At 45.2% G+C, this 24,658-nt stretch overlaps 1 protein-coding gene across 1 annotated transcript in view; it reads left to right on the top strand.

Annotated features, from left to right (window-relative positions):
• The window catches only part of LOC122871423 (protein-methionine sulfoxide oxidase mical3a-like), a 38,230-nt gene that overhangs the window by 1,747 nt on the left and 11,825 nt on the right, over positions 1-24,658 (top strand). Inside the window, exons 2-24 of the mRNA XM_044186525.1 lie at positions 578-944; positions 1,427-1,634; positions 1,713-1,829; positions 3,703-3,804; positions 4,505-4,660; positions 6,495-6,595; positions 6,729-6,986; positions 7,349-7,464; positions 7,629-7,755; positions 7,863-7,956; positions 8,053-8,200; positions 8,490-8,683; positions 9,275-9,375; positions 10,581-10,643; positions 10,914-11,084; positions 11,507-11,584; positions 12,520-12,606; positions 15,236-15,319; positions 21,230-21,389; positions 22,791-22,873; positions 23,408-23,480; positions 23,629-23,797; positions 24,304-24,503. Coding sequence (XP_044042460.1) covers positions 681-944; positions 1,427-1,634; positions 1,713-1,829; positions 3,703-3,804; positions 4,505-4,660; positions 6,495-6,595; positions 6,729-6,986; positions 7,349-7,464; positions 7,629-7,755; positions 7,863-7,956; positions 8,053-8,200; positions 8,490-8,683; positions 9,275-9,375; positions 10,581-10,643; positions 10,914-11,084; positions 11,507-11,584; positions 12,520-12,606; positions 15,236-15,319; positions 21,230-21,389; positions 22,791-22,873; positions 23,408-23,480; positions 23,629-23,797; positions 24,304-24,503 — 3,154 coding nt within the window. The 5' untranslated portion in view covers positions 578-680. The remainder of the gene's footprint in view (positions 1-577; positions 945-1,426; positions 1,635-1,712; positions 1,830-3,702; positions 3,805-4,504; positions 4,661-6,494; positions 6,596-6,728; positions 6,987-7,348; positions 7,465-7,628; positions 7,756-7,862; positions 7,957-8,052; positions 8,201-8,489; positions 8,684-9,274; positions 9,376-10,580; positions 10,644-10,913; positions 11,085-11,506; positions 11,585-12,519; positions 12,607-15,235; positions 15,320-21,229; positions 21,390-22,790; positions 22,874-23,407; positions 23,481-23,628; positions 23,798-24,303; positions 24,504-24,658) is intronic.

The raw sequence follows: 24,658 nt of genomic DNA, 5'->3' as shown, positions 1-24,658 counted from the left end.
CCTCTCAGCAGGACGTCTGGACTTCATCCAGCAGTTAGAGACCCAATCAGAGTGTAATACATTTATTAAACAAATATATTTTTGGAATATTGTAACTGATGCATGAATGTGAAAGCATCATTTTAATGTTGTCAACACAAATACTTTATACTGTTGGGTAGTTTAATCTATAACAGTGCATCGTGTGTTTTTTAATGTAAAATCTTAATCTGAAAAGAAAGTAAATGTAGTGCAGTAAAAAGTACCTCAGAAGTACCTCAAAGTACATTCGTGGTTCAGTTTTTGATCTATTAAAACATGAAACGCTGATTACAGAACACAGGAAATAAATACCCATAAATAAACATTGATCAAAACAACATAAAAACTACAAAGCCTGAACCATCCAAACAACAGCATTTTATCAAAGTACAGCACATGAGTAAATGTACATAGTTACTTTCCACTATTCCCTGTTTGCAACGTGCACTGAGCACAAAAACTTAGAGGATCGAAACTTAATCCACATTTTTAGAATTACTACATTTCAGTGCTCGCAAGCCAAAACGTCTAAATGTGTCCAACATTTGTGTTTCAGGGTGAATCTTCTCTAAGACATCAGAAGGCGACCTGGAGTCTGCCAGTGACATCATCAGCACGTGACTCCTTTCCCATGGTGCCCTGCAGCCTCCGGGGTCGCCATGGGAGACGAGTTGTACCCAGAATGCCGAGCTCAAGAGCTGTTTGATGAGTTTGTGTCGGCGTCGACCTGCAGGGCGGTGCTGTGGTCCTTCAGCCAGCTGTGTGAACATCTGCAGCTGGACCGGAGCGCTGCCGAGAGGCCGCTGTACCAACCAATCAAACAGCGCCTCAACTACTGGAGGGCCAACGCTCTGTGGGCCAAACTGGACCGAAGGGCCAGTCAGCAAGAGTACCAGAGGACCCGAGTCTGCAACAACACCACTGTATGTTCTTTATCTTAAATCTAGTATCATATGTATACCGCACTGATGTCATTGTGTACTCCGAGGTGTGCCGCACGCAGTGATGTCACTGTTGGGTGTGGTTACAGGCGTAAAAGAGTGGAAACTTTCAAATGTTGAAACACAGCTTTTTTTAGCCTGCTGCTACTCTATCACTTCTAATTGTCACATTGTCAGTTTTTAAAATAAAGTAAATGTAAACAGAAGATGTTAAACAACTGTTTTTTACAGGCTGAGGAGGATTAACTATGGCGTTTTGCCACAAAATGTTGGGATGTGACGACCTGGGAATAACAACGTGTTGAAACTACTACTGTTAAATTAGTGGAATGGCCCTTTAAGTAAAACTGTATGATGTAAAAATAAGATGCTAATTATAAAAAGAGGTATAATGAAAATTAAAACATAAACCTCTGAGTGTCTCCAATTGGTCACCTGTGTGCTCCCTTTCTCTGATTGGTCAGTGTGTGATCATCGGGGCGGGGCCCTGCGGTCTGAGGACAGCAGTGGAGCTGAGCTTCATGGGAGCTCGGGTGGTGCTGCTGGAGAAGAGAGACTCCTTTTCCAGGAACAACGTGCTCCACCTGTGGCCCTTCACCATCCACGACCTACGGGGCCTCGGGGCCAAAAAGTTCCACGGAAAGTTCTGCGCCGGCTCCATCGACCACATCAGTGAGTCTGTGATCCGTTCACTTGTCTGATCAGATTAGCTGGATCCTCCAATTAGCACCACCTGTTTCCTGTCTGCAGGTATCCGTCAGCTGCAGCTGGTCCTGCTAAAGGTCGCCTTATTGCTTGGGGTTGAAGTCCACGTCAACGTGGAGTTTAAAAACCTGGTGGAGCCGCCAGAAGATCAGCACAGACACAGTGAGAACTACTGTTATTTTAATAGACAGGCAGGTTTCTGTGATTGATTATTAAAACTACAAGAGGAAACTTTTCTGAAGGAAACTGAAGTGTATTCTATGCTGAACATTTTGCGGTTAAAACATTTGAAACAGTTTAAATGTCTATAAATGTAAACATGTCGAGTCTTTGAAACTTTTGAGACAAATGAAACAATTTCAACTGGAAAATACTAATATTTTCTGAAGGAAATTGAAGTGTGCTCACAGCTGAAAATTTGCAGTTAAAACAAAAAACAGTTTAAATGTCTGAACCATAGACTGTATCAGAATCAGAATCAGAAATAATAATTAAATTTAAATTAAATTTTTGGAGGGATGAGTCTTGCGCTGAAGGCGCTCCTTTGTTTGGCCAGCACGTCATGGAGCGGGTGGGAGACACTGTCCAAGGCGTGTAGTTTACCCAGCATCCTCCTCTCTGACACCACCGCCACCAACTAGAAAGACTACATTTTCTGAAGGAAATTGAAGTGGCAGGAGTGCTTAAAGCAGTTGCAGTTAAAATACAAATACAGAAAGAAGTTAAAATGTAAGTGCTGAAAGGAGTTGAAGATTCAGTTAAATTTGAAGCACTGAAAAAAGTTCAAATGTATAAACAGAAAGATGATGTAAGTTATAGTGTCGACTAAGTGTAAGCACTGAAAGAATAGAAAGTGTCCATTTAAGTTTAACCACTGAGTGAAGTTTAAGTTGAAGTGAAATTGCTGAAAGGAGTTAAAATTTGTAGGTGTAGGTGATAAATCTAGCTGGAAGCGTCAGGTGAAGTGGAAGTCCTGAAAGAAGTTACTGCCACTTCAAGTGTATAAACTGAAAGATGTCATTTGAACATTTGGTGTGAAATGTAAGCACTGGAAGCAGCTGAAGTAAATTGTGTAAGAACAGTGAAAGTTGTGGGAGTTAGAGGGGATGAAGAGCATTTTTTTGTTGTTCAAAGGTGGAGATATGAGACCTGAGTATCTGCTGATTAGCTGGTTCCACCTGAAACTGACCTAATAGTTTCCATGATGGCCCAGTAATCAGTAATCAGGCCTATTGTTTTCTGGCTGCACCTCCCTCATCACTGTTAAGTACCTGATTAGCATATGATTGGCGTGACCAAGGTGCTAATCCATTGTGGTAAACTTTGGGCAGATTGAATCTCAGACCACCATTTCTGTTCAAAGAGGGGTTTTCTTTTGTCACAAAAATGGCTTCCTTGACACCCCGACAACCAACTCTTCTCTCTACTTAGAATCTTCACCTCGCTGTCTTCAAATGTGTGGTTTGTAGCGTTTAGATGCAAACGCACGGCGCTCTGCAATCCTGAGTTAGCGTGTCGTCTGTGCTGATAGAGTCTTTTGTGAAGTGGCTGTTTGGTCTCACCTGTGTACCGTTCTTTGCAGTTTTCCTCACTGCATTGAATAGAGTAAACTACATTGCTCTGTTTCTGTGTGGGCATCTTGTCCTTAGGCTGAACGAGTTTCTGTCTTAAAGTGTTGCCTGGTTTAAAGAAAACAGGAACATCGTGCTGTCTAAAGATCCATCCATCCATCTTATGTAACACAGAGTAGCTTAAATTTCTGAGTTCCCGTCCCATTTCACAATTGAGAATGACTTCCGGATGGGAGCCGTAACGTCTTGATTCTGAAAACAGTGTCCAGACGACTACGACTGAAACCTTTTCTACGATAGAACACTTCTGGACGAATGAGGGACTACACCAGTAGAAGTAGTAGTTAGAAGTACGCTCTTACTAATAATCTGTCTGTGTTCTGTGTGCCTGTTTACCTGTTTGTCTACCTGTTTACCTGTGCACCTGTCTACCTTTCGACCTGTGTACCTGTCTACCTGTGCAGAGGTGGGATGGAGGATGGAGGTGAGTCCAAAGTCTCATCCTCTCAATCAGCTGGAGTTTGATGTCATCATCGGAGCAGACGGACGAAGGAACACACTCCCAGGTACACCGACAGTCTGAAGTCCAGCTTAGTCTGATGAAAGCTATGCAAGACTCACCTGCTTCGTCTGACAGCTGATTCCTCCTTCAGACTGAAGTCAGGAACAGACTACAAAGTATAGCTGAGTCTATGTTTAACTGAGTCTGACAAATACCAGCTCAGACTAATCAGTTAAATTCTGACAGTGGGGAGCTGAGTTTTAAAGGTAGTACAGATGACAAAGTACAGCTGAGTTTGACAAAACTTGTGTACAGCTGCTAATCAGTGTTCACTCACAAGTTAGCATTAGCATTTCATCATGCTCACATGCTAAATGTTACATTGTAAATGTTAGATATCGAAGGCATGCTAACATGCATTCAGCTCAACATACAGCCCAGTCTGACAGTGTAGAGCTGAGCCTAACAAGCTGAGTCTGATATGAGTCTGATATGTCCTACAAAAGCCACCGTACAGAGGATAAACCCTTTGATTTAGGTAGCAACATGACCTTTTTGAGTATTCTCCGGTGATATTATATTTTTATTTATTTATTTATTATTTCTAGAAATATTACAATGTTTTGTGGTGATATTACAACTTTATTATTGTAATATTGCAAGCTTTTTCTTATAATTTGATGGAATAATTAAGCTTTTTACTAAAATCTTTTATTTTTTGCCTGATAGTGGCCCTAATAATCTCTCTTTAACTGTTTGAACAGGTTTCAGGCGTAAAGAGTTCAGAGGGAAGTTGGCCATCGCCATCACAGCAAACTTTAAAAACAGAAACACCAGAGCTGAGGCCAAAGTGGAGGAAATCAGTGGAGTGGCTTTCATCTTCAACCAGAGGTTCTTCCAGGAATTACGACAGGAAACTGGTACGAAATATGATCATATCGTGTGTGACTTAATGTAATGAGGAACAGAAATTTAATAAGTCATTATAATTCAATTCAATTTTATTTTATTTATATAGCACCAATTCATAACAGAATTTATCACATTGCACTTTTCATTTAGAGTAGGTCTAGACCGTACTCTTTATAATATTAATTACAGAGACCCAACAAATCCCACCATGAGCAAGCACTTGGCGAGAGTGGCAAGGAAAAACTTCCTTTAAGAGGCAGAAACCTCGAGCAGAACCAGACTTAGGGCGAGCGGCCATCCGCCGCTGCTGTGTTAAGTTTTGAAAGAGAGAGAGAGAGAGAGAGAGAAGGGGAGAGAGGGAAGCACAATGTAAATACCACCTAGAATTTTAAAATAGTAATAATGTAATGTAGTGATAATATTAATATTATTAAATTAATAATAATAGGATTGACAGTCATAGGAATAATAATGACATTAATAGTAACAGAGCCAATAACAACAACTGTAGCAGCAGTTGTCAAGCAGGAACACGGGGGCAGCAGGTGGCCCACAACCACAGATCCAGACTCTGCAGGAACATGGGGGCAGCAGGTGGCCCACAACCACAGATCCAGACTCTGCAGGAACACGGGGGCAGCAGGCGGCCCACAACCACAGATCCAGACTCTGCAGCTCCGGAGGCAGAAATACCTGCTGAAAGAGACAGAAGGAGAGAGGAGAGAGATGTGAAAGCACAGAACTACGGGAGAGAGAAGATGTCGAGTTAGTAACATGCAGTAATGGGATAAAAATGCATACAGATGGAGAGGGAGAGGAGGAGAGAGGAAAGAGGTGCATCATGGGAAGTCTTCCGGCAGTCTAGGCCTATAGCAGCATGACTAAATTCTAGCCTTAAATTCTATCCTGGATTTTACAGGGAGCCAGTGCAGAGAAGGTAATATTGGAGAAATGTGATCTCTTTTCCTAGTTCTTGTCAGTATACGTACCACAACTGGAGAGTCTTAAGGGACTTATTCGGGCAGCCGGATAATAAGGAATTGCAATAATCCAACCTAGAAGTAACAAATGCATGCACTAGTTTTTCAGCATCATTTTGAGACAGGATGTGCCTGATTTTTGCAATATTATGTAGGTGAAAGAAGGCAGTCCTTGAAGTTTGTTTCATGTGGGAGTTAAAGGACAAATCCTGATCAAAGATAACTCAGAGGTTCCTTACGGTGCTGCTGGAAGCCAGGGCAATGCCATCTAGACAACTCACCGTTAACATGTACAAACTGAGATCGATCTGATAGATAGGATTTAAACCAGCTTAGTGCGGTTCCTTTAATGCCAATTACATGTTCCAGTCTCTGTAATAGGATGTGATGGTCAATGGTGTCGAACGCAGCACTAAGATCTAAAGAAAAGTACAGAGACCATTGTACCAAGTCCATTGTCTGATGCAATTAGAAGGTCATTTGTAATTTTCACCAGTGCTGTCTCTGTGCTGTGATGCACTCTAAACCCTGACTGAAAATCCTCAAATAAATTTTTTCTCTAATAGTTAAAATTTTGTCATTAAAGAAGCTCATGAAGTTGTTACTATTGAGGGCTATAGGAATACATGGCGCAATACAGTTGGAACTGTCTGTCAGCCTACAGGGCTGAAAAGAAACGTGGGGTTGTTTTTATCCTCCATTAGTGATGAGTAGTAAGCTGCTGTGGCATTACGGTGGGCCTTCCTATATGTGCTAAGACTATCTTGCCAGACTAAACGAGATTCTTCCAGGTTATGAGACTGTTATTCTTCATAAAGTGGAACATTTGACCTCATCATGTTCTTATATATGAATCTTTCAGGGATTGATCTGGAGAACATTGTGTACTACAAAGATGACACTCACTACTTTGTGATGACGGCAAAGAAACAGAGTCTGTTGGAAAAAGGAGTCATTATACAGGTAAAATCACACACCTGGATACACAACAGAACAACACAGTACTGTCCAGATTGAGACAAGTCAGAGTCAAAATACCCATGAGAACAGAGACGAGTCTGAGATAAGAGAAAAATATCTTTTCTTCCTCCATCAGGACTTTGCAGACACAGCACAGCTTCTCTCTCAGGGGAACGTGGACCAGAATGCATTGCAGGCGTACGCCCGCGAGGCTGCCGACTTCTCCACCAATCACCAGCTGCCGTCTCTGGACTTTGCCATGAATCACTACGGTCAGCCAGACGTCGCCATGTTCGACTTCACCTGCATGTATGCATCCGAAAACGCCGCCATGGTTCGCCAACGACACGGACGCCAGCTGCTGGTCACACTGGTGGGAGACAGTCTTCTGGAGGTGAGACAGGTTGAGAGACATACAGTCTGCTAGAGGTGAAGACAGACTGCTGGAGGTGAGACAGGTGGAGAAATGGACATACTGCTGATACAAGAAACATCATATAAAGAAACATAATTAATAAAATAAATAAATAATAAACATAATAAGTAGCTTTTCGGAAACAAAGGGTGCAGATTAATACCTGGTGTGAGGACTCACCTATATCATCTTATTGAGACGGAAGGTTAAAATAGACTCAATGAAAGATCTGTACAATAAGGTATTCAATTATCAATATTAAAAAGACATTAAACGTCCTGAATCAGACAGACAGGTGATGATGTGTCTGTCTTCCTGTCTGTCTTCCTGTCTGTCTGCAGCCCTTCTGGCCGATGGGAACAGGAATAGCTCGAGGGTTTCTGGCAGCTCTGGATTCAGCCTGGATGATACGAAATTGGGCTCAAGGAGGAGCTCCCCTGGACGTCCTGGCAGACAGGTCAATATATATAATATAATATTAATATATATATATATATATATATATACCATTATAATATATACACACCTGAACATGACACACCTGCTGCTGTCAGAGAGACAGGTTATCTGTTATCCTGTAGTGACATCTGTCTGTCTCCCTCCCTCCTGTCTGTCTCTCAGAGAGAGTGTGTACCGTCTCCTCCCTCAGACGACTCCAGAGAACCTGCAGAAGAACTTCAGTCTGTTTACAGTCGATCCAACAACAAGATACCTGAACATCAACCGTCTGCTCATCACACCTGCTCAGGTACACACACACACACTCTCACACACAAACACTCTGATTTGATAAAATGATGTTAACACACAGCTGACCAATGAAACAACAGAAACAAGTGTTTTTTTTTCTTTCAGGTGAGACACCTTGTGGACACAGGAGAGGAGGCGGGGCTAAACACAGGCTGTAGTGACATCATCCGTCTGCCGTCACCCAGATTCCTCAGACAGAGTGAGTTCAGTTTATCTTCCTGTTAAACGTTGGGACTCACAGTTTAGTTTAATTAACTCTGATGTGATTGGTCTCTTGTCTCGTCCTCTCTGATAGGTTCTTTCTCTCAATCCAATAAGCTGCTGACTTGGTGTCAGGAGCAGACTCGTGGTTACCGTGGCGTTACCGTTAGCGACCTGACTACTTCCTGGAAGAGTGGCCTCGCTCTCTGTGCCCTGATTCATCGATATCGACCGGATCTGATGTAAAACTGATAATCAGCGGATTATTAGATAACAGTTTAGATATCATTATCATTATTATTATTAGATAATAATATTAGATTATTAGATAACAATTCTAAACAATTCTAAACACTAAAACTGACACATTTTCAAGTCAAAAAGACTTCCCGTCTTCCCGACTTCATGTTTTCCTGACTTTCTATCTTCTCGAGTTTCCATCTTCCCAACTTCCCGAGTTACCGACTTCCTGTCTTCCTGATTTCCCATCTTCCTGTCTTTCTGACTTCCTGGCTTCCTGTCTGTCCTCAGTGACTTTGATTCTCTGGACGAGTCGTTGGTGGAAGAAAACACTCGTCTCGGCTTCGACGTGGCTGAACGGGAGTTTGGGATTTCTCCTCTGATGACGGTGGAAGAAATGTCTGTAGGAGAACCGGACTCTCTGTCTGTGGTGATGTACCTGAGTCAGTTCTACCAGCTGCTCAAAGACACACCGCCCCCTGCTGGTGAGACTCCACAACTCCTGTGAAATAACACAGGACAAGACTATTTAACCTAAAACAGACTTAAATGAAAAAAGACTAATGAATAAAAAGAATACTACACAAAAAAATCATCTTAAACAAACCTTTAAATGAAGAAAGGACTGTTATACAAAGAAAAAGATTCGAAACAAAGATAAAATGATGTTTAAGAAAAAAGACTTAAATGAATAAAAATACTTTTTAAGGAAGAAAAAACTATTAAGTCAAGGAAAAAGACTCAATTGAAGAAAACCTCTTAAACTAATAGAAATAATGACTTAAATGAAAGAATAAGACTCATTAACGAAGTAAAAACGATTCGTAAACCAAAGACAAATGAAGACAAAAGACTGTTAATGAGTCCTAAAACATTTAGTGTGTCAGTTTTCACAACAGACTGATTAATTATTATAATGAAGAGAAGAAATGCACTGCATCTGAAACAAAACTATTCAAACATATAAAGTTCCCCAGCTGTTTAAGGATAACACATGAATATGATAATATATTATGATATTATGATGTGATAATAATAATAATTTATCTCTGTGACGTCTCTTTGTTTTGTTTCAGGTTGTCTGAGTCAGAGTTCTGACCTGAGATCAGCTCTCATCACTCCGGCCTCCCTCCTCAGTAGACTGGGACTCAGTTCGTCCAGAAAGAGAAACCCAAAGGTGCTTGCAGCTCTTTATTATTTGCAAGTTCAAGTTCTGCACAACAAATATTGTGAAACAGTCGTTCCTCCAACAATGCTCACACAAAATGTATTTAAAAAAAGATCACACAAGTAAAAAAAATGAGAATCTAAGACGTAAAGACATAAAATAGTGCAGAAGTTAAAATATAGGAATAAATTAGAATATATATAAAACATAATAAAATATAATACTGTGATAGACTGGTGTACAAGAGTGACAAAGACCTGATCTGGACCAGGTCGCTGATGTGAACCCCGAACCTGAAGCTGACTCTCTATACCGTAGTCCCGTTGATGGCGATGGGGGCGTGCCCTTCTCTCTGCCGCTTCCTGTCTACGGTCAGCTCCTTTGTTTTGTCGACGTTGAGATGGAGGTTGTTGTCCTAGCACCAAGATCTCCGGGCTCTGCCCCCCTCTCTGTAGGCCGTCTCATTGGCGCTGGTGATCAGGACGATGACGGTCGTGTCGTCAGCAAACGTGATGATGGTGCTGGGGCTGTGGGCGGCCACGCAGTCGTGCGAGAACAGGTAGTACAGGAGAGAGCCGAGCACGCAGCCCTGAGGGGCTCCAGTGTCGAGAGTCAGGGTGGAGGATGTGGTGCTGCCAGTCAGGAAGTTCAGGATCCAATCACAGAGGGCGGTGCTGAGTCCCAGGTCTCTGAGCTTGATGACGAGCTTGGAGGGCACAATGGCGATGAATGCTGAACTGTAGTCAATGAACAGCATTCTCACGTATGTGTTCCTCTGGTCCAGCTGGGAGAGGGCAGGTGGAGGGCGATGGCGTTTGGCCTGTATACTAATTGTAGTGGGTCCAGTGAGGCAGGAAGGGAGGAGGCGATGAAGGTTCTGACTAACCGCTTGAAGCACTTCATGATGGTGGAGGTGAGTGCTACTGGGCAGTAGTCGTTCAGGCAGAGGTCGCTGGACTTTTTGTGGACAGGGACAATGGTGGACTTCTTGGGAACTACAGATTGGAGCAGCGAGAGACTGAAAATGTCTGCGAGGACATCCGGTTGATCTGCACCTTGAGAGCTCAGTCTGCATGCTGCGAAAAAGACAACAATAAATCACAAAATCAAACAAGATAAAAGCTAAATTGAGGTGGAGCTCGAGACGTCTCCGGCGCCATAGTGGTCAGAGTGTGTTGTCACTTTGAGCTGCTAACCCCTCAGTGTCTCTACAGGAGCAGAAAGAAGCTTGGGGTAAAAGGAGGAAGACCAGCGGACTGTGTCGAGAGCAGCAGGAGGTCAGTGTTTACACTTTAGTGACTGAATCACAAGAACAGAAATTCTTTTCACTCTCTAGCTCCTCAGAAAGTCTAGAAAAGATTCAGTGTTTCCACCAGAATGGATGACTGGAGGCTCTAAATTATTTATTTATTCATCAAACAGGTAACTTCGGCTTCGTACTGAAGAAAAATGTCAGCGAAGCTTTTATACTTAATATTCAATAACTGGACGTCAGTCAGCTGTTTGTCCCCTGATGTTTCCTATTTAAATAAAGTTTTTGTTTCCAGTCATGTGACGTGAACGGTGATGTCGACAGCCAGGTGTATGATGAGGCGTTTGTGGGCGGGTCCAGTCGCTCCAGAGTGCGTCTGATGGCCAATCAGCTGCAGGCGAAGCTGGACGAGAGCTCGACTTCCTGCAGGAGTTCTTCTTCTGCTGCTGCAGCTTTACGTCGAGAGGTGAGGTCAGAATGACATCATGCAGACAGGTTTCTGAGTCATGGTCAATAATGTTTCACTTCCAGTTCATCAGATCAGACTGATGGAGTTCAGTTTGTTCTAAACAGTCCTTCTGTGTTATAAGAGGTTATTATCAGACGTGTGACGTTTCACTGATTACATCACATTAAGAAACAGCTGTAAAACAGCTGTAAATGCTGTTTACATACAAACATACACAGCAATGACATGGAGCACGTTAATATGAAATATTACTGTTAAATTAATAAGGAGTAAATAAGAACATCATGCTGCAGCATTAGACACTAAGTGGAACATGTGATTCAGAGCCGAGTGTTGCTTTGTTCAGTTTCTTTAAAGTATTAATAATAATAATGAACTCATTAATAATAACACTGAATGTGACTCTGTGTGTCGACCAGCAGGGGGAGCTGATGTCCAGCCTCCCCCCCCCCTCGCAGTCGGCTGCAGCTCCACTTCATACGTCGTCATGGAGACCGGTAAAGCCTGGTAGTCAATAGAAACCAGTAGAAACAGATGAACCCTCAGTGTCTCAGTTTAGTTCCCAGCAGACCAACAACATGTAGTTTCCCTTCAAGGAAATTCACTTCAAAACAAACGTCTGTAATAAATGAGACCATTATAACTGGGTCAAAGTGTTTCTAGGATTATTTAGCTGGACTTCCTCTCTTCAAATACATAAAGGCAGTGAAAATAAGAAGTGAAATAAAATAAAATGGCAGAAGAGCTCCATCACCGTTTATTAAAGTCTCAGTTTAGTTTGAAACACTGAAACAACAAACTGCAGTTAAACAGTTAAACTCTGCTGAGAGTCTACAGATTTAAGCGTCTCCACGAGCACCAACTCTGAACTTATTCGTTATTAGCTACTCTTTAGTACTTTAGTTTAGGATGATAAATCAGTAAACTTGTAATCTATTTCCTTCATTATCAAATAAAAAACAGATATTTAATAAAACTCTGAGATGAAGATTAAAGTCAAACAGATTCGAGTCGAAGCTTCGTGATGGATTTAACTTCCTGGCAGTTTGTTGTCGAGCAGCTGAGAACAGAAAGAGTTCAGTTTCAGCGATTCGCAGATAAAAAGCAGCTTTTAGATTTAACTTTAGCTTCAACGTGAAACAGGATCTGCTGCGCGTGTTTCTGTTAGAAAGGAAAGTCTTTGGCGTCAGCCTCAGTGTTATTTCACAGGTTCAGAGGTGGTGCTGCAGCGACGGAGGCCGGTTTGCTTCCACCTTCAGCATCTTATTTCATACAGCTCGCTACGAGCTGCCGTGCAGTGAATCATGTCTCCCTCTGACCGGTGGTGGAGTAGAAAACGCTGCATTCAAAGTATTTGTAAAGTTGTACTTCAGTAACTTTCCACAAACGTCAGTCTGTCCTCGTGTTTGTCTCCATGGGAACGCCTCATCAGAGGAAACGAACTCTTCAACAGGAACAGATGAGTTTTCGGTTCAAAGAGAAGATCAAGTCCCAGTCCGTCATCGGCGGGGAGGAGCAGGTACCGAGCTGCTGTGCATTCTGGGTATTTGTGGTGGTGTTGTGTTTAGTGCGGCTGTGACGTAGACTCACTGAGACCCGACCGATTCTGAATATTATATATACACATGTGTTACTATATACAACAGTTACGTACATGTTGTTACTCTGTAACGTGAAACTCAGTCTGCGTTTAAAAAGCTTCAGACGGAAAGAAAGAGTCAGCAGCAGTGTCCTCTTCCGGCCCGGATGTGCGCGCTCCTCTTTGAGACTTGGGTTCAGGACTTGATGTCGATGCTGCAGCAGTTCAGTTGGTGCATCAGCTCTGCAGGGTTCGACACGCTGCGTCATGTGATGCATCTGCAGATCAATAACAAACTGTCCTCACTGTGAATCACATGAATAGTTTCTATTGAAGAGAGAAGAGCTGACTTCAGATCAGCCTGCAGCTCGTCCCCCCCATCGTCTGCTGACACCAGTTTATTTTAAACAACTTTATTGAACAAAGAACCTCTAACAGCTGCCGTACTGGTCAAAACACACTGTTCAGTCCTGACTGCATGTCTGTTCTATCCGTGTTCTCTATCCGTGTTCTCTATCCGAGTTCTCCATCTCAGTTCTCTATCCGAGTTCTCTGAGTTCTCTATCTGAGTTCTCTATCCGAGTTCTCTATCCGTGTTCTCTGAGTTCTCTATCCGAGTTCTCTGAGTTCTCTATCCGTGTTCTCTGAGTTCTCTATCCGAGTTCTCTGAGTTCTCTATCCGTGTTCTCTATCCGTGTTCTCTGAGTTCTCTATCTGAGTTCTCTGAGTTCTCTATCCGAGTTCTCTATCCGTGTTCTCTATCCGTGTTCTCTGAGTTCTCTATCCGAGTTCTCTATCCGTGTTCTCTGAGTTCTCTATCCGAGTTCTCTGAGTTCTCTATCCGTGTTCTCTGAGTTCTCTATCCGTGTTCTCTGAGTTCTCTATCCGAGTTCTCTGAGTTCTCTATCCGTGTTCTCTGAGTTCTCTATCCGTGTTCTCTGAGTTCTCTATCCGAGTTCTCTGAGTTCTCTATCCGTGTTCTCTGAGTTCTCTATCCGTGTTCTCTATCCGAGTTCTCTATCCGTGTTCTCTGAGTTCTCTATCCGTGTTCTCTGAGTTCTCTATCCGAGTTCTCTGAGTTCTCTATCCGTGTTCTCTATCCGTGTTCTCTGAGTTCTCTGAGTTCTCTATCTGTGTTCTCTATCCGTGTTCTCTGAGTTCTCTATCCGAGTTCTCTGAGTTCTCTGAGTTCTCTATCCGAGTTCTCTGAGTTCTCTATACGTGTTCTCTATCCGTGTTCTCCGAGTTCTCTGAGTTCTCTATCCGAGTTCTCTGAGTTCTCTACCCGAGTTCTCTATCTGTGTTCTCTGAGTTCTCTGAGTTCTCTATACGTGTTCTCTGTCCGAGTTCTCTATCTCAGTTCTCTATCAGAGTTCTGTATCCGAGTTTTTCGAGTAATCTATCCGAGTTCTCCGTGTTCTCTATCCGTGTTCTCCTGCTGGACCGAACATGAAAACCTAATTATTGATTCTGTTAGCAGTAAACTCCATTTCCCATGATTCTCTGCCTCAACATGACTGTGACTGAAAGCAGAGTTCAAAGTGAAGGAATCTGTTCTGTGACTGCAGCCTGTCTGTCTGTCTGTCTGTCTGTCTGTCTGTCTGTGACTGTCTGACTGTCTGTCTGTCTGTCTGTGACTGTCTGACTGCCTGTCTGTCTGACTGTCTGTCTCTGACTGTCTGTCTGACTGCCTGTCTGTCTGTCTGTCTGTCTGTCTGACTGTCTGACTGCCTGTCTGACTGCCTGTCTGTCTGTCTGTCTGTCTGCTCAGTGGCTGTCTGTCTGTCTGTCTGTCTGTGACTGTCTGACTGCCTGTCTGTCTGACTGTCTGTCTCTGACTGTCTGTCTGACTGCCTGTCTGTCTGTCTGTCTGTCTGTCTGACTGTCTGACTGCCTGTCAACTGAGCAAAGGAACTGAACAAAAACGATTTTTAGGAAGTGATTTAAAATCTGTTGCTGATTCTGCAAATACTGTAAATACATCAATAACCCGACTGTCAGTGCCTGTCTGTCTGTCTGCCTGTCTGTCTGCTCAGTGCCTGTCTGTCTGTCTGTCTGTCTGCTCAGTGCCTGTCTGTCTGTCTGTCTGTCTGTCTGCTCAGTGCCTGTCTGTCTGTCTGTCTGTCTGTCTGCTCAGTACCTGTCTGTCTGTCTGCCTGTCTGTCTGCTCAGTACCTGTCTGTCTGCTCAGTGCCTGTCTGTCTGTCTGTCTGTCTGTCTGCTCAGTGGCTGTCTGTCTCTGACTGTCTGTCTGACTGTCTGTCTCTGACTGTCTGTCTGACTGCCTGTCTGTCTGACTGTCTGTCTCTGACTGTCTGTCTGACTGCCTGTCTGTCTGTCTGTCTGACTGCCTGCCTGTCTGCTCAGTGCCTGTCTCCATTTGCCATGATTCTCTGCCTCAACATGACTGTGACTGAAAGCAGAGTTCAAAGTGAAGGAATCTGTTCTGTGACTGCAGCCTGTCTGTCTGACTGTCTGTCTGTCTGTCTGTCTGTCTGTCTGTCTGACTGTCTGTCTGTCTGTCTGACTGCCTGTCTGTCTCTGACTGCCTGTCTGTCTGTCTGATCAGTGTCTGCAGATGTACACTGGTGGAGTGAGCTCATTGGCTGAGCAGATAACCAATCGGATTCAGAGTCAGGAGGAAGTGAGTTTGGTAAGAAGAATGATTAAAACCTTCAGAAGCTGAACCAAAGTATTCGTTCTGCAGAAAAATGGTGACTTTGATGGTGTTTTATTATATAAATTATATATAACTGAGTCCTAAAAACACGTTTTGTTAAAACAAGTGAAAATATCTGTGACTGCAGTAAAGATATTTCAGTTTGAAAAGAATCTGTAGTTTGAAATAAGAATAAATAGACGTTTCTAAACACAGGTTCTTACAGCTGAATAGAAACTGGATTGAGGACTGAAATTATTTTCTTCGATCACATTTTCACACAGTTTTGTAAAAACTCTCATCTGCAAACTGAAGCTGTCAAGTAAATGTAGAAGTAATAGTAGTTAACTTTATTTATATATGACCTCTCGAAACAAAGTAACAAACTGCTTTACGAAGTAAATAAAAGAACAGAGAATAAAATAGACCCCTGGGTCTCCTCCCAGTTGGACTTGCCTGGAAAACCTCCAAAGGAGGGCCCCCAGGAGGATCCTGATCAGATGGCCGAACCCCCTGAACCGGCTCCTTTCGACGCGAAGGAGCAGCGGCTCTCCTCCGGAGCTGAGCCCAGCCACCGGCGGAGGAAACGCTGTTCCTTGGCCTCTGCAGGTGTTCCCACTTCACCCTCACTACACATTTGGGTTTACCAGGTCTGTCCGGCAGCTTCGCCCGCCATCTGATCCAGCTCACCACCATGTGATGATCAGCCGACAGCCCTGCTCCTCTCTTCACCCGAGTGTCCCAGACTTACAGCCGCAGATCTGATGATGCGACCACAAAGTCGATCAATCAGCCTTTGCTTGAACGTGGTGTTTCTTATGGCCAATCCATGACTAGCACAGAAGTCCAGTAACAAAGCGCCACTCAGGTTCAGATTGGGCAGGCCGTCCTCCCAGTCACCCCCTCCAGGTTTCTCTATAGTTGCCCACATGAGGGTTGAACAGCTATAAAGTCCCTATGCAGTATCCTTCCCAGGACCCAGCCCGAGACTCTGAACTGCAGTCAGAGCCTTCCTCTCAGCAGCTCATAGTCGCATCGAGGCGACCCTCAGGTTCTCTGGGGAGAACTCCAACACAGCGGCGCTCAGCTGGGGGCGCGTGAGTATCCCCACACCCGCCGGGCGCCCCTCACCCTGTGCAACTCCAGAAAAGGAGAGTCCAGCCCCTCTCCGGGAGTTTGGTTCCAGACCCAGAGCTGTGCCTAACTATATCTCAGTGGTACGGCGAGCTTCCCTCCTCAGGCTCGTCTTGGCCGATTCAGAGAGGGTCTGTGGTCTCTGGTCGGAGACCCGGCTGCACCAGCGCACGCTGGAGAGATTATGTGTCTCGTGGTTGGAAGCTGGAAAACGTTGCTGGTTCCACCGCGACCCGGCGGAGAAAAGAACAAGATAACAAAGAAACAGTCAGATAAACAACTGAGCAAAGGAACTGAACAAAAACGATTTTTAGGAAGTGATTTAAAATCTGTTGCTGATTCTGCAAATACTGTAAATACATCAATAACCCGACTGTCAGTGCCTGTCTGTCTGCTCAGTGCCTGTCTGTCTGTCTGCCTGTCTGTCTGCCTGTCTGTCTGTCTGCTCAGTACCTGTCAGTCTGTCTGCCTGCTCAGTGCCTGTCTGTCTGTCTGTCTGTCTGTCTGCTCAGTACCTGTCTGTCTGTCTGTCTGTCTGTCTGCTCAGTACCTGTCTGTCTTCAGTGCCTGTCTGTCTGTCTGTCTGTCTGTCTGTCTGTCTGCCTGTCTGTCTGCTCAGTGCCTGTCTGTCTGTCTGTCTGTCTGCTCAGTGCCTGTCTGTCTGCTCAGTGCCTGTCTGTCTGTCTGTCTGTCTGTCTGTCTGTCTGCTCAGTACCTGTCAGTCTGTCTGTCTGTCTGTCTGCTCAGTACCTGTCAGTCTGTCTGCCTGCTCAGTGCCTGTCTGTCTGTCTGTCTGTCTGTCTGCTCAGTACCTGTCAGTCTGTCTGTCTGCTCAGTGCCTGTCTGTCTGTCTGTCTGTCTGTCTGTCTGCTCAGTACCTGTCAGTCTGTCTGCCTGCTCAGTGCCTGTCTGTCTGTCTGTCTGTCTGTCTGCTCAGTACCTGTCTGTCTGTCTGTCTGCTCAGTACCTGTCTGTCTTCAGTGCCTGTCTGTCTGCTCAGTACCTACCTGTCTGTCTGTCTTCAGTACCTGTCTGTCTGTCTGCTCAGTACCTGTCTGTCTTCAGTGCCTGTCTGTCTGCTCAGTGCCTCCTGTCTGCTCAGTGCCTGTCTGTCTGCTCAGTACCTGTCTGTCTTCAGTACCTGTCTGTCTGCTCAGTGCCTGTCTGTCTGCTCAGTGCCTGTCTGTCTCCTCAGTACCTGTCTGTCTGCTCAGTGCCTGTCTGTCTGCTCAGTGCCTGCCTGTCTGTCTCCTCAGTACCTGTCTGTCTCCTCAGTGCCTGTCTGTCTCCTCAGTACCTGTCTGTCTCCTCAGTACCTGTCTGTCTGCTCAGTGCCTGCCTGTCTGTCTCCTCAGTGCCTGTCTGTCTCCTCAGTACCTGTCTGTCTCCTCAGTGCCTGTCTGTCTGCTCAGTACCTGTCAGTCTGTCTGTCTGTCTGTCTGCTCAGTACCTGTCAGTCTGTCTGCCTGCTCAGTGCCTGTCTGTCTGTCTGTCTGTCTGTCTGCTCAGTACCTGTCAGTCTGTCTGTCTGCTCAGTGCCTGTCTGTCTGTCTGTCTGTCTGTCTGCTCAGTACCTGTCAGTCTGTCTGCCTGCTCAGTGCCTGTCTGTCTGTCTGTCTGTCTGTCTGCTCAGTACCTGTCTGTCTGTCTGTCTGTCTGTCTGCTCAGTACCTGTCTGTCTTCAGTGCCTGTCTGTCTGCTCTGTCTGTCTGTCTGTCTGTCTGTCTGTCTGTCTGTCTGTCTGTCTGTCTGTCTGCTCAGTGCCTGCTGTCTGCCTGTCTGTCTGTCTGTCTGTCTGTCTGTCTGTCTGTCTGTCTGCTCAGTACCTGTCTCTGTCTGTCTGTCTGTCTGCTCTCAGTACCTGTCCTGTCTGCCTGCTCAGTGCCTGTCTGTCTGTCTGTCTGTCTGTCTGCTCAGTACCTGCTCAGTCTGTCTGTCTGCTCAGTGCCTGTCTGTCTGTCTGTCTGTCTGTCTGTCTGCTCAGTACCTGTCAGTCTGTCTGCCTGCTCAGTGCCTGTCTGTCTGTCTGTCTGTCTGTCTGCTCAGTACCTGTCTGTCTGTCTGTCTGTCTGTCTCCTGTCTGTCTTCAGTGCCTGTCTGTCTGCTCAGTGCCTGTCTGTCTGTCTGCTGCAGTACCTGTCTGTCTTCAGTACCTGTCTGTCTGCTCAGTGCCTGTCTGTCTGCTCAGTGCCTGTCTGTCTGCTCAGTACCTGTCTGTCTGCTCCAGTACCCTGTCTGTCTGCTCAGTGCCTGTCTGCTCTGCTCTCCTCAGTGCCTGTCTGTCTCCTCAGTCAGTCTGTCTCCTCAGTACTGTCTGTCCTGCTCAGTCTGCCTGCCTGTCTGTCTCCTCTGTCTCCTCAGTACCTGTCTGTCTCCTCAGTCTGTCTGCTCAGTACCTGTCAGTCTGTCTGTCTGTCTGTCTGCTCAGTACCTGTCAGTCTGTCTGCCTGCTCAGTGCCTGTCTGTCTGTCTGTCTGTCTGTCTGTCTGCTCAGTACCTGTCAGTCTGTCTGTCTGCTCAGTGCCTGTCTGTCTGTCTGTCTGTCTGTCTGCTGCTCAGTACCTGTCAGTCTGTCTGCCTCTGCCTCTCTGTCTGTCTGTCTGTCTGCTCAGTACCTGTCTGTCTGTCTGTCTGTCTGTCTGCTCAGTACCTGTCTGTCTTCAGTGCCTGTCTGTCTGTCTGTCTGTCTGTCTGTCTGTCTGCCTGTCTGTCTGCTCAGTGCCTGTCTGTCTGTCTGTCTGTCTGCTCAGTGCCTGTCTGTCTGCTCAGTGCCTGTCTGTCTGTCTGTCTGTCTGTCTGTCTGTCTGCTCAGTACCTGTCAGTCTGTCTGTCTGTCTGTCTGCTCAGTACCTGTCAGTCTGTCTGCCTGCTCAGTGCCTGTCTGTCTGTCTGTCTGTCTGTCTGCTCAGTACCTGTCAGTCTGTCTGTCTGCTCAGTGCCTGTCTGTCTGTCTGTCTGTCTGTCTGTCTGCTCAGTACCTGTCAGTCTGTCTGCCTGCTCAGTGCCTGTCTGTCTGTCTGTCTGTCTGTCTGCTCAGTACCTGTCTGTCTGTCTGTCTGTCTGTCTGCTCAGTACCTGTCTGTCTTCAGTGCCTGTCTGTCTGCTCAGTACCTACCTGTCTGTCTGTCTTCAGTACCTGTCTGTCTGTCTGCTCAGTACCTGTCTGTCTTCAGTGCCTGTCTGTCTGCTCAGTGCCTCCTGTCTGCTCAGTGCCTGTCTGTCTGCTCAGTACCTGTCTGTCTTCAGTACCTGTCTGTCTGCTCAGTGCCTGTCTGTCTGCTCAGTGCCTGTCTGTCTCCTCAGTACCTGTCTGTCTGCTCAGTGCCTGTCTGTCTGCTCAGTGCCTGCCTGTCTGTCTCCTCAGTACCTGTCTGTCTCCTCAGTGCCTGTCTGTCTCCTCAGTACCTGTCTGTCTGCTCAGTGCCTGTCTGTCTGCTCAGTACCTGTCAGTCTGTCTGCCTGCTCAGTGCCTGTCTGTCTGTCTGTCTGTCTGTCTGTCTGCTCAGTACCTGTCAGTCTGTCTGTCTGCTCAGTGCCTGTCTGTCTGTCTGTCTGTCTGTCTGTCTGCTCAGTACCTGTCAGTCTGTCTGCCTGCTCAGTGCCTGTCTGTCTGTCTGTCTGTCTGTCTGCTCAGTACCTGTCTGTCTGTCTGTCTGTCTGTCTGCTCAGTACCTGTCTGTCTTCAGTGCCTGTCTGTCTGCTCAGTACCTACCTGTCTGTCTGTCTTCAGTACCTGTCTGTCTGTCTGCTCAGTACCTGTCTGTCTTCAGTGCCTGTCTGTCTGCTCAGTGCCTCCTGTCTGCTCAGTGCCTGTCTGTCTGCTCAGTACCTGTCTGTCTTCAGTACCTGTCTGTCTGCTCAGTGCCTGTCTGTCTGCTCAGTGCCTGTCTGTCTCCTCAGTACCTGTCTGTCTGCTCAGTGCCTGTCTGTCTGCTCAGTGCCTGCCTGTCTGTCTCCTCAGTACCTGTCTGTCTCCTCAGTGCCTGTCTGTCTCCTCAGTACCTGTCTGTCTGCTCAGTGCCTGTCTGTCTGCTCAGTGCCTGCCTGTCTGTCTCCTCAGTGCCTGTCTGTCTCCTCAGTACCTGTCTGTCTCCTCAGTACCTGTCTGTCTCCTCAGTGCCTGTCTGTCTGCTCAGTGCCTGTCTGTCTCCTCAGTACCTGTCTGTCTCCTCAGTGCCTGTCTGTCTGCTCAGTGCCTGTCTGTCTGTCTCCTCAGTACCTGTCTGTCTGCTCAGTGCCTGTCTGTCTGCTCAGTGCCTGTCTGTCTGCTCAGTACCTGTCTGTCTGTCTCCTCAGTACCTGTCTGTCTCCTCAGTACCTGTCTGTCTGCTCAGTGCCTGTCTGTCTGCTCAGTACCTGCCTGTCTGTCTCCTCAGTACCTGTCTGTCTGCTCAGTACCTGTCTGTCTCCTCAGTGCCTGTCTGTCTGCTCAGTACCTGCCTGTCTGTCTCCTCAGTACCTGTCTGTCTGCTCAGTACCTGTCTGTCTGCTCAGTGCCTGTCTGTCTGCTCAGTGCCTGTCTGTCTGCTCAGTACCTGCCTGTCTGTCTGCTCAGTGCCTGTCTGTCTGCTCAGTACCTGCCTGTCTGTCTCCTCAGTACCTGTCTGTCTGCTCAGTACCTGTCTGTCTCCTCAGTGCCTGTCTGTCTGCTCAGTACCTGCCTGTCTGTCTCCTCAGTACCTGTCTGTCTGCTCAGTACCTGCCTGTCTGCTCAGTGCCTGTCTGTCTGCTCAGTGCCTGTCTGTCTGCTCAGTGCCTGTCTGTCTTCAGTCCTCAGGCTGCAGTGACGTCTGTTTCTTCTGTCAGAAGAAAGTTTATCTGATGGAGCGTTTGAGTGCAGAAGGTTTGTTCTTCCATCGCAGCTGTTTCCAGTGTTTCCACTGCAGCAACACACTCAGACTGGCTTCATACGCCTTCGACCAGCACAGAGGTGAGTGTTTCTACATCATCATCCTCATCATCATCATCCTCATCATCATCACCTACAGGATCAGTTCAGTCAGATATTTCTGTCTCCACCTCCACACAGAGGAGAAACAGCTTTTGTACTGTTGAATACGAAGATAGTTTCAGGTGTTTGCAGCAAACGTAAACAGTCTAATCTCGTAAAAAATATCCCGAACAAACAAAGTAATAAGTCAATAAATAAAATGAATTTATTTCATGTGCAGCACGTGAGACAAAAAGTGAACATTTGTGGTTGAAGGATCATCATCAGCACAAATTACAGACCACAAGTAACCAATCATGAGACAGGAGGTCAAAGCGTTTCACATGAGCTCATCAGCTACCTGATGTGGTCACATGACCTTCATGGAAACCACAAATGAATATATGAGCATTATAAACCTAAAGGTGCTCACATGGACCAGCAAAGCTCCGCTTACAATAACTTCACAGACTCAAAGGAAACTTAAAAGAATACTACAGTTATTTCTCCCTCTCCCTCTAAATATATATATATATATATATATATATATATATATATATATATGTTGGCCTGTTGTGTTATTTTAGTTATTTATATTTTAGTCTCAGCTGTTTGAAAGTTATTAGGTAAAACAGAAAATGTTCAGAAGAAATAAAAGGTTATGAATCAGTCGTCAGGATGTTTGAGGGAAACTTTTCACTGTGATCTGATGGATGTAGATTACAGAACATGTCTGTGTTAAAGTTCGCCATCATCGTATGCAGATATTTAATGTGTTCACTTCATATCTGATGTCATGTTGGACACGTGTTGTCAGTCCACGTGGGCCGAGCACCTTTAGGTTCATAACACTCGGATAAAATATTCATATGCTATGTTACATGTAGAGTATCAGTATTTTTATTATTTATTGTGTTCTTGTTTTTATGTTTTTCAAACGTAGTTTCCTCATGTGGGACAATAAAGAACTGACCAATAGAGAGAGAGAAACAGGTGTATTGTGTCCTCTGGTGCTGGTCCTGGATCAGCTGTCACCACCTGTCAGATAATCTGTCGTCACTGATTAACCACATGATGCTATCATGTGACCTCAGTCACAGTGGCCAACGTTAACAGTTAGAGCCTCGAGCGTCGCCTCCACACATCTCTGTGTTGTTTATCTCAGTGTGTGTGTGTGTGTGTGTGTGTATTTTTATCCCATAAAGCTCATATTGTGTGTTCGAGCTTCAGGAAAAACAAGATCTCCTGTTTGTTTGATTAAAACTCTCAGCAGCCAATCAGAGCGGAGCGGTCACATGACCAGAGTTTGAAGTGTGAGGCGGGAGTCGGTTTGAATGTTGGTATAAAAACAGCATGAAGTTCAGTCTGTGTGGAATAAAGCTGATGTTTGTTGTGTCTCAGCGAGGTTTTACTGTCTTCATCACTTCGACTCTCGTCTGAAGCAGAGACCGACTGACAGAGCGGCCGCACAACCAACGTCAATCGTAAGAAAAGAAACTTTATTTCTAAATAAATATTCCGAAAATTTCAACTCAAACAGCAAGAATATTAAAAATGTATTTACTCAAGTACTTGTGCTTTACTTGAGTATTTCCATTTTATGTTACTTTATACTTTAATGTTGTACTTTTGACTTCACTACATTTATTTAACAGTTACTCTGCAGATTCAGATTTCATTAACAGATTATTACTGTTAAACTACCTGACGGTGAAAAAAGCGACTGAGATGTGTGTTTCGAGTGCAGTGCTTTCACTGGTAATGGATTTCTAACAGCTGTTACTGTAAAACGTCTCAGCACTTCCTGCTAAGCGTTCTGTGTGGTTGCTATGATACACCTGGCAGTTACTTCAGCAACAGGTGGTTACCAGGACATTCCAGGTTGTTGCTATGGTGTTGTAACTGTGTGTTTTCTCGGGTTTCAGCTCTTTCTGCTTTATATTTGAAATGATAAATAATGTAATATTGATGATATTTGATCAGTAGCAGTAAGAATCGTGTGTTTGTTTTCTTCACAGGCGTCTCTGGGTTCAGCTCCATCGCTCTCCTCTGCAGACTCTCTGATCTCAGCTGACCGCCGTCGCTCTTCAGGTGAGTTCACTTCACCTGCGTCGTCCTTTCAGTTTAATACCTGTTCACACTGAGCATGCTCCTTAAACTGGAATCAATGTGGGCTTTAGTGTGTGTGTGTTTCTGTGTGTGTCTGTGTGTGTGTGTGGCTGTGTTGGTGTGTTTGCAGTTGTTTCTGTGATGGTGGCGACGCCAGAGAGGATCGAGCTGGAAAACTACCGCCGGAGCTCGACGAAGGTGGAGGCGGAGCTGCTGGAGGAGCGCGAGGAGCCCGAGGAGGTCTCCGAGGAGACCCTGAACCGGTTCAACCTGAGCCTGGACGAGAAAATCAACCGCAGGTCAGGGTTAGGGTCGTTAACGCCAGGAAAAGATCAAAACACATGACATACTAGGAATATTCAAAAACAATAGAAGTATAGAGACAAATCACGAATACGACTTTTCAAGTTACAATTACTAAAAGTCAAAATTGACTTTTTAAGTTAAAAATGAAATCTGAGTTCTGAGTTTTAAATAAAAACTACATCTGACATATTTTTAGGCCGAATTTATGACTTTTTACATCACAGTTATGATTTGAAAGTAAAACTTTATAAGTCACAGTTGTAAATGTTTAAATCAAAGTTGACTTTTTAATTCAAAATCATAATATACTTCATCAAAATTCTGACTTTTTATGTCATTTTTGGAAACTAATCAGAAGGATGATTTAGTGTTTCATAATTCTGACTCGCGATGAGTATTTTTATTCTCGTCCATGTATTTTGCTGGCAGCATCGGTCCTCCGTAGCTCTGAGATCTCGTCCCTGCTCACGGAGAAACAGTCGTCTGTTTGTGTTTTCAGTTCAGAGTCGGAGATGGAGGAAGAAGAGGAGGAAGAAGAGGAGGGCAGCGGTCGGCATCGAGTGACTTCAGTGGAGTCCACAGCTTCATGGAGGGGAACCCTGCACCTCCACCAGAGAGACGACCAGGAGGAGGAAGAGGAAGATGAAGAAGAGGAGGAGGAGGAGGAGGAGGGAGGCAGTGAGGTGGAGTCCAGTGACGGTGAGTCTCAGTGTGTTTTTCTGTTTTCTGTCTGGTCTGTAGTTTGAATCCTCCGCTTGTTGTTGTTGTTGTTGTTGGTGTGTGTGTGTGTGTGTGTGTGTTGTGTGTGCGTGTGTGTGTTGTGTCTCCCCCTGCTGGTAGAGGGGGAGTACAGC

Source organism: Siniperca chuatsi, linkage group LG23, assembly GCF_020085105.1.
Source record: "Siniperca chuatsi isolate FFG_IHB_CAS linkage group LG23, ASM2008510v1, whole genome shotgun sequence".
NCBI classification, from domain to species: domain Eukaryota; kingdom Metazoa; phylum Chordata; class Actinopteri; order Centrarchiformes; family Sinipercidae; genus Siniperca; species Siniperca chuatsi.
This window is presented reverse-complemented; position numbering and strand designations above follow the sequence as displayed.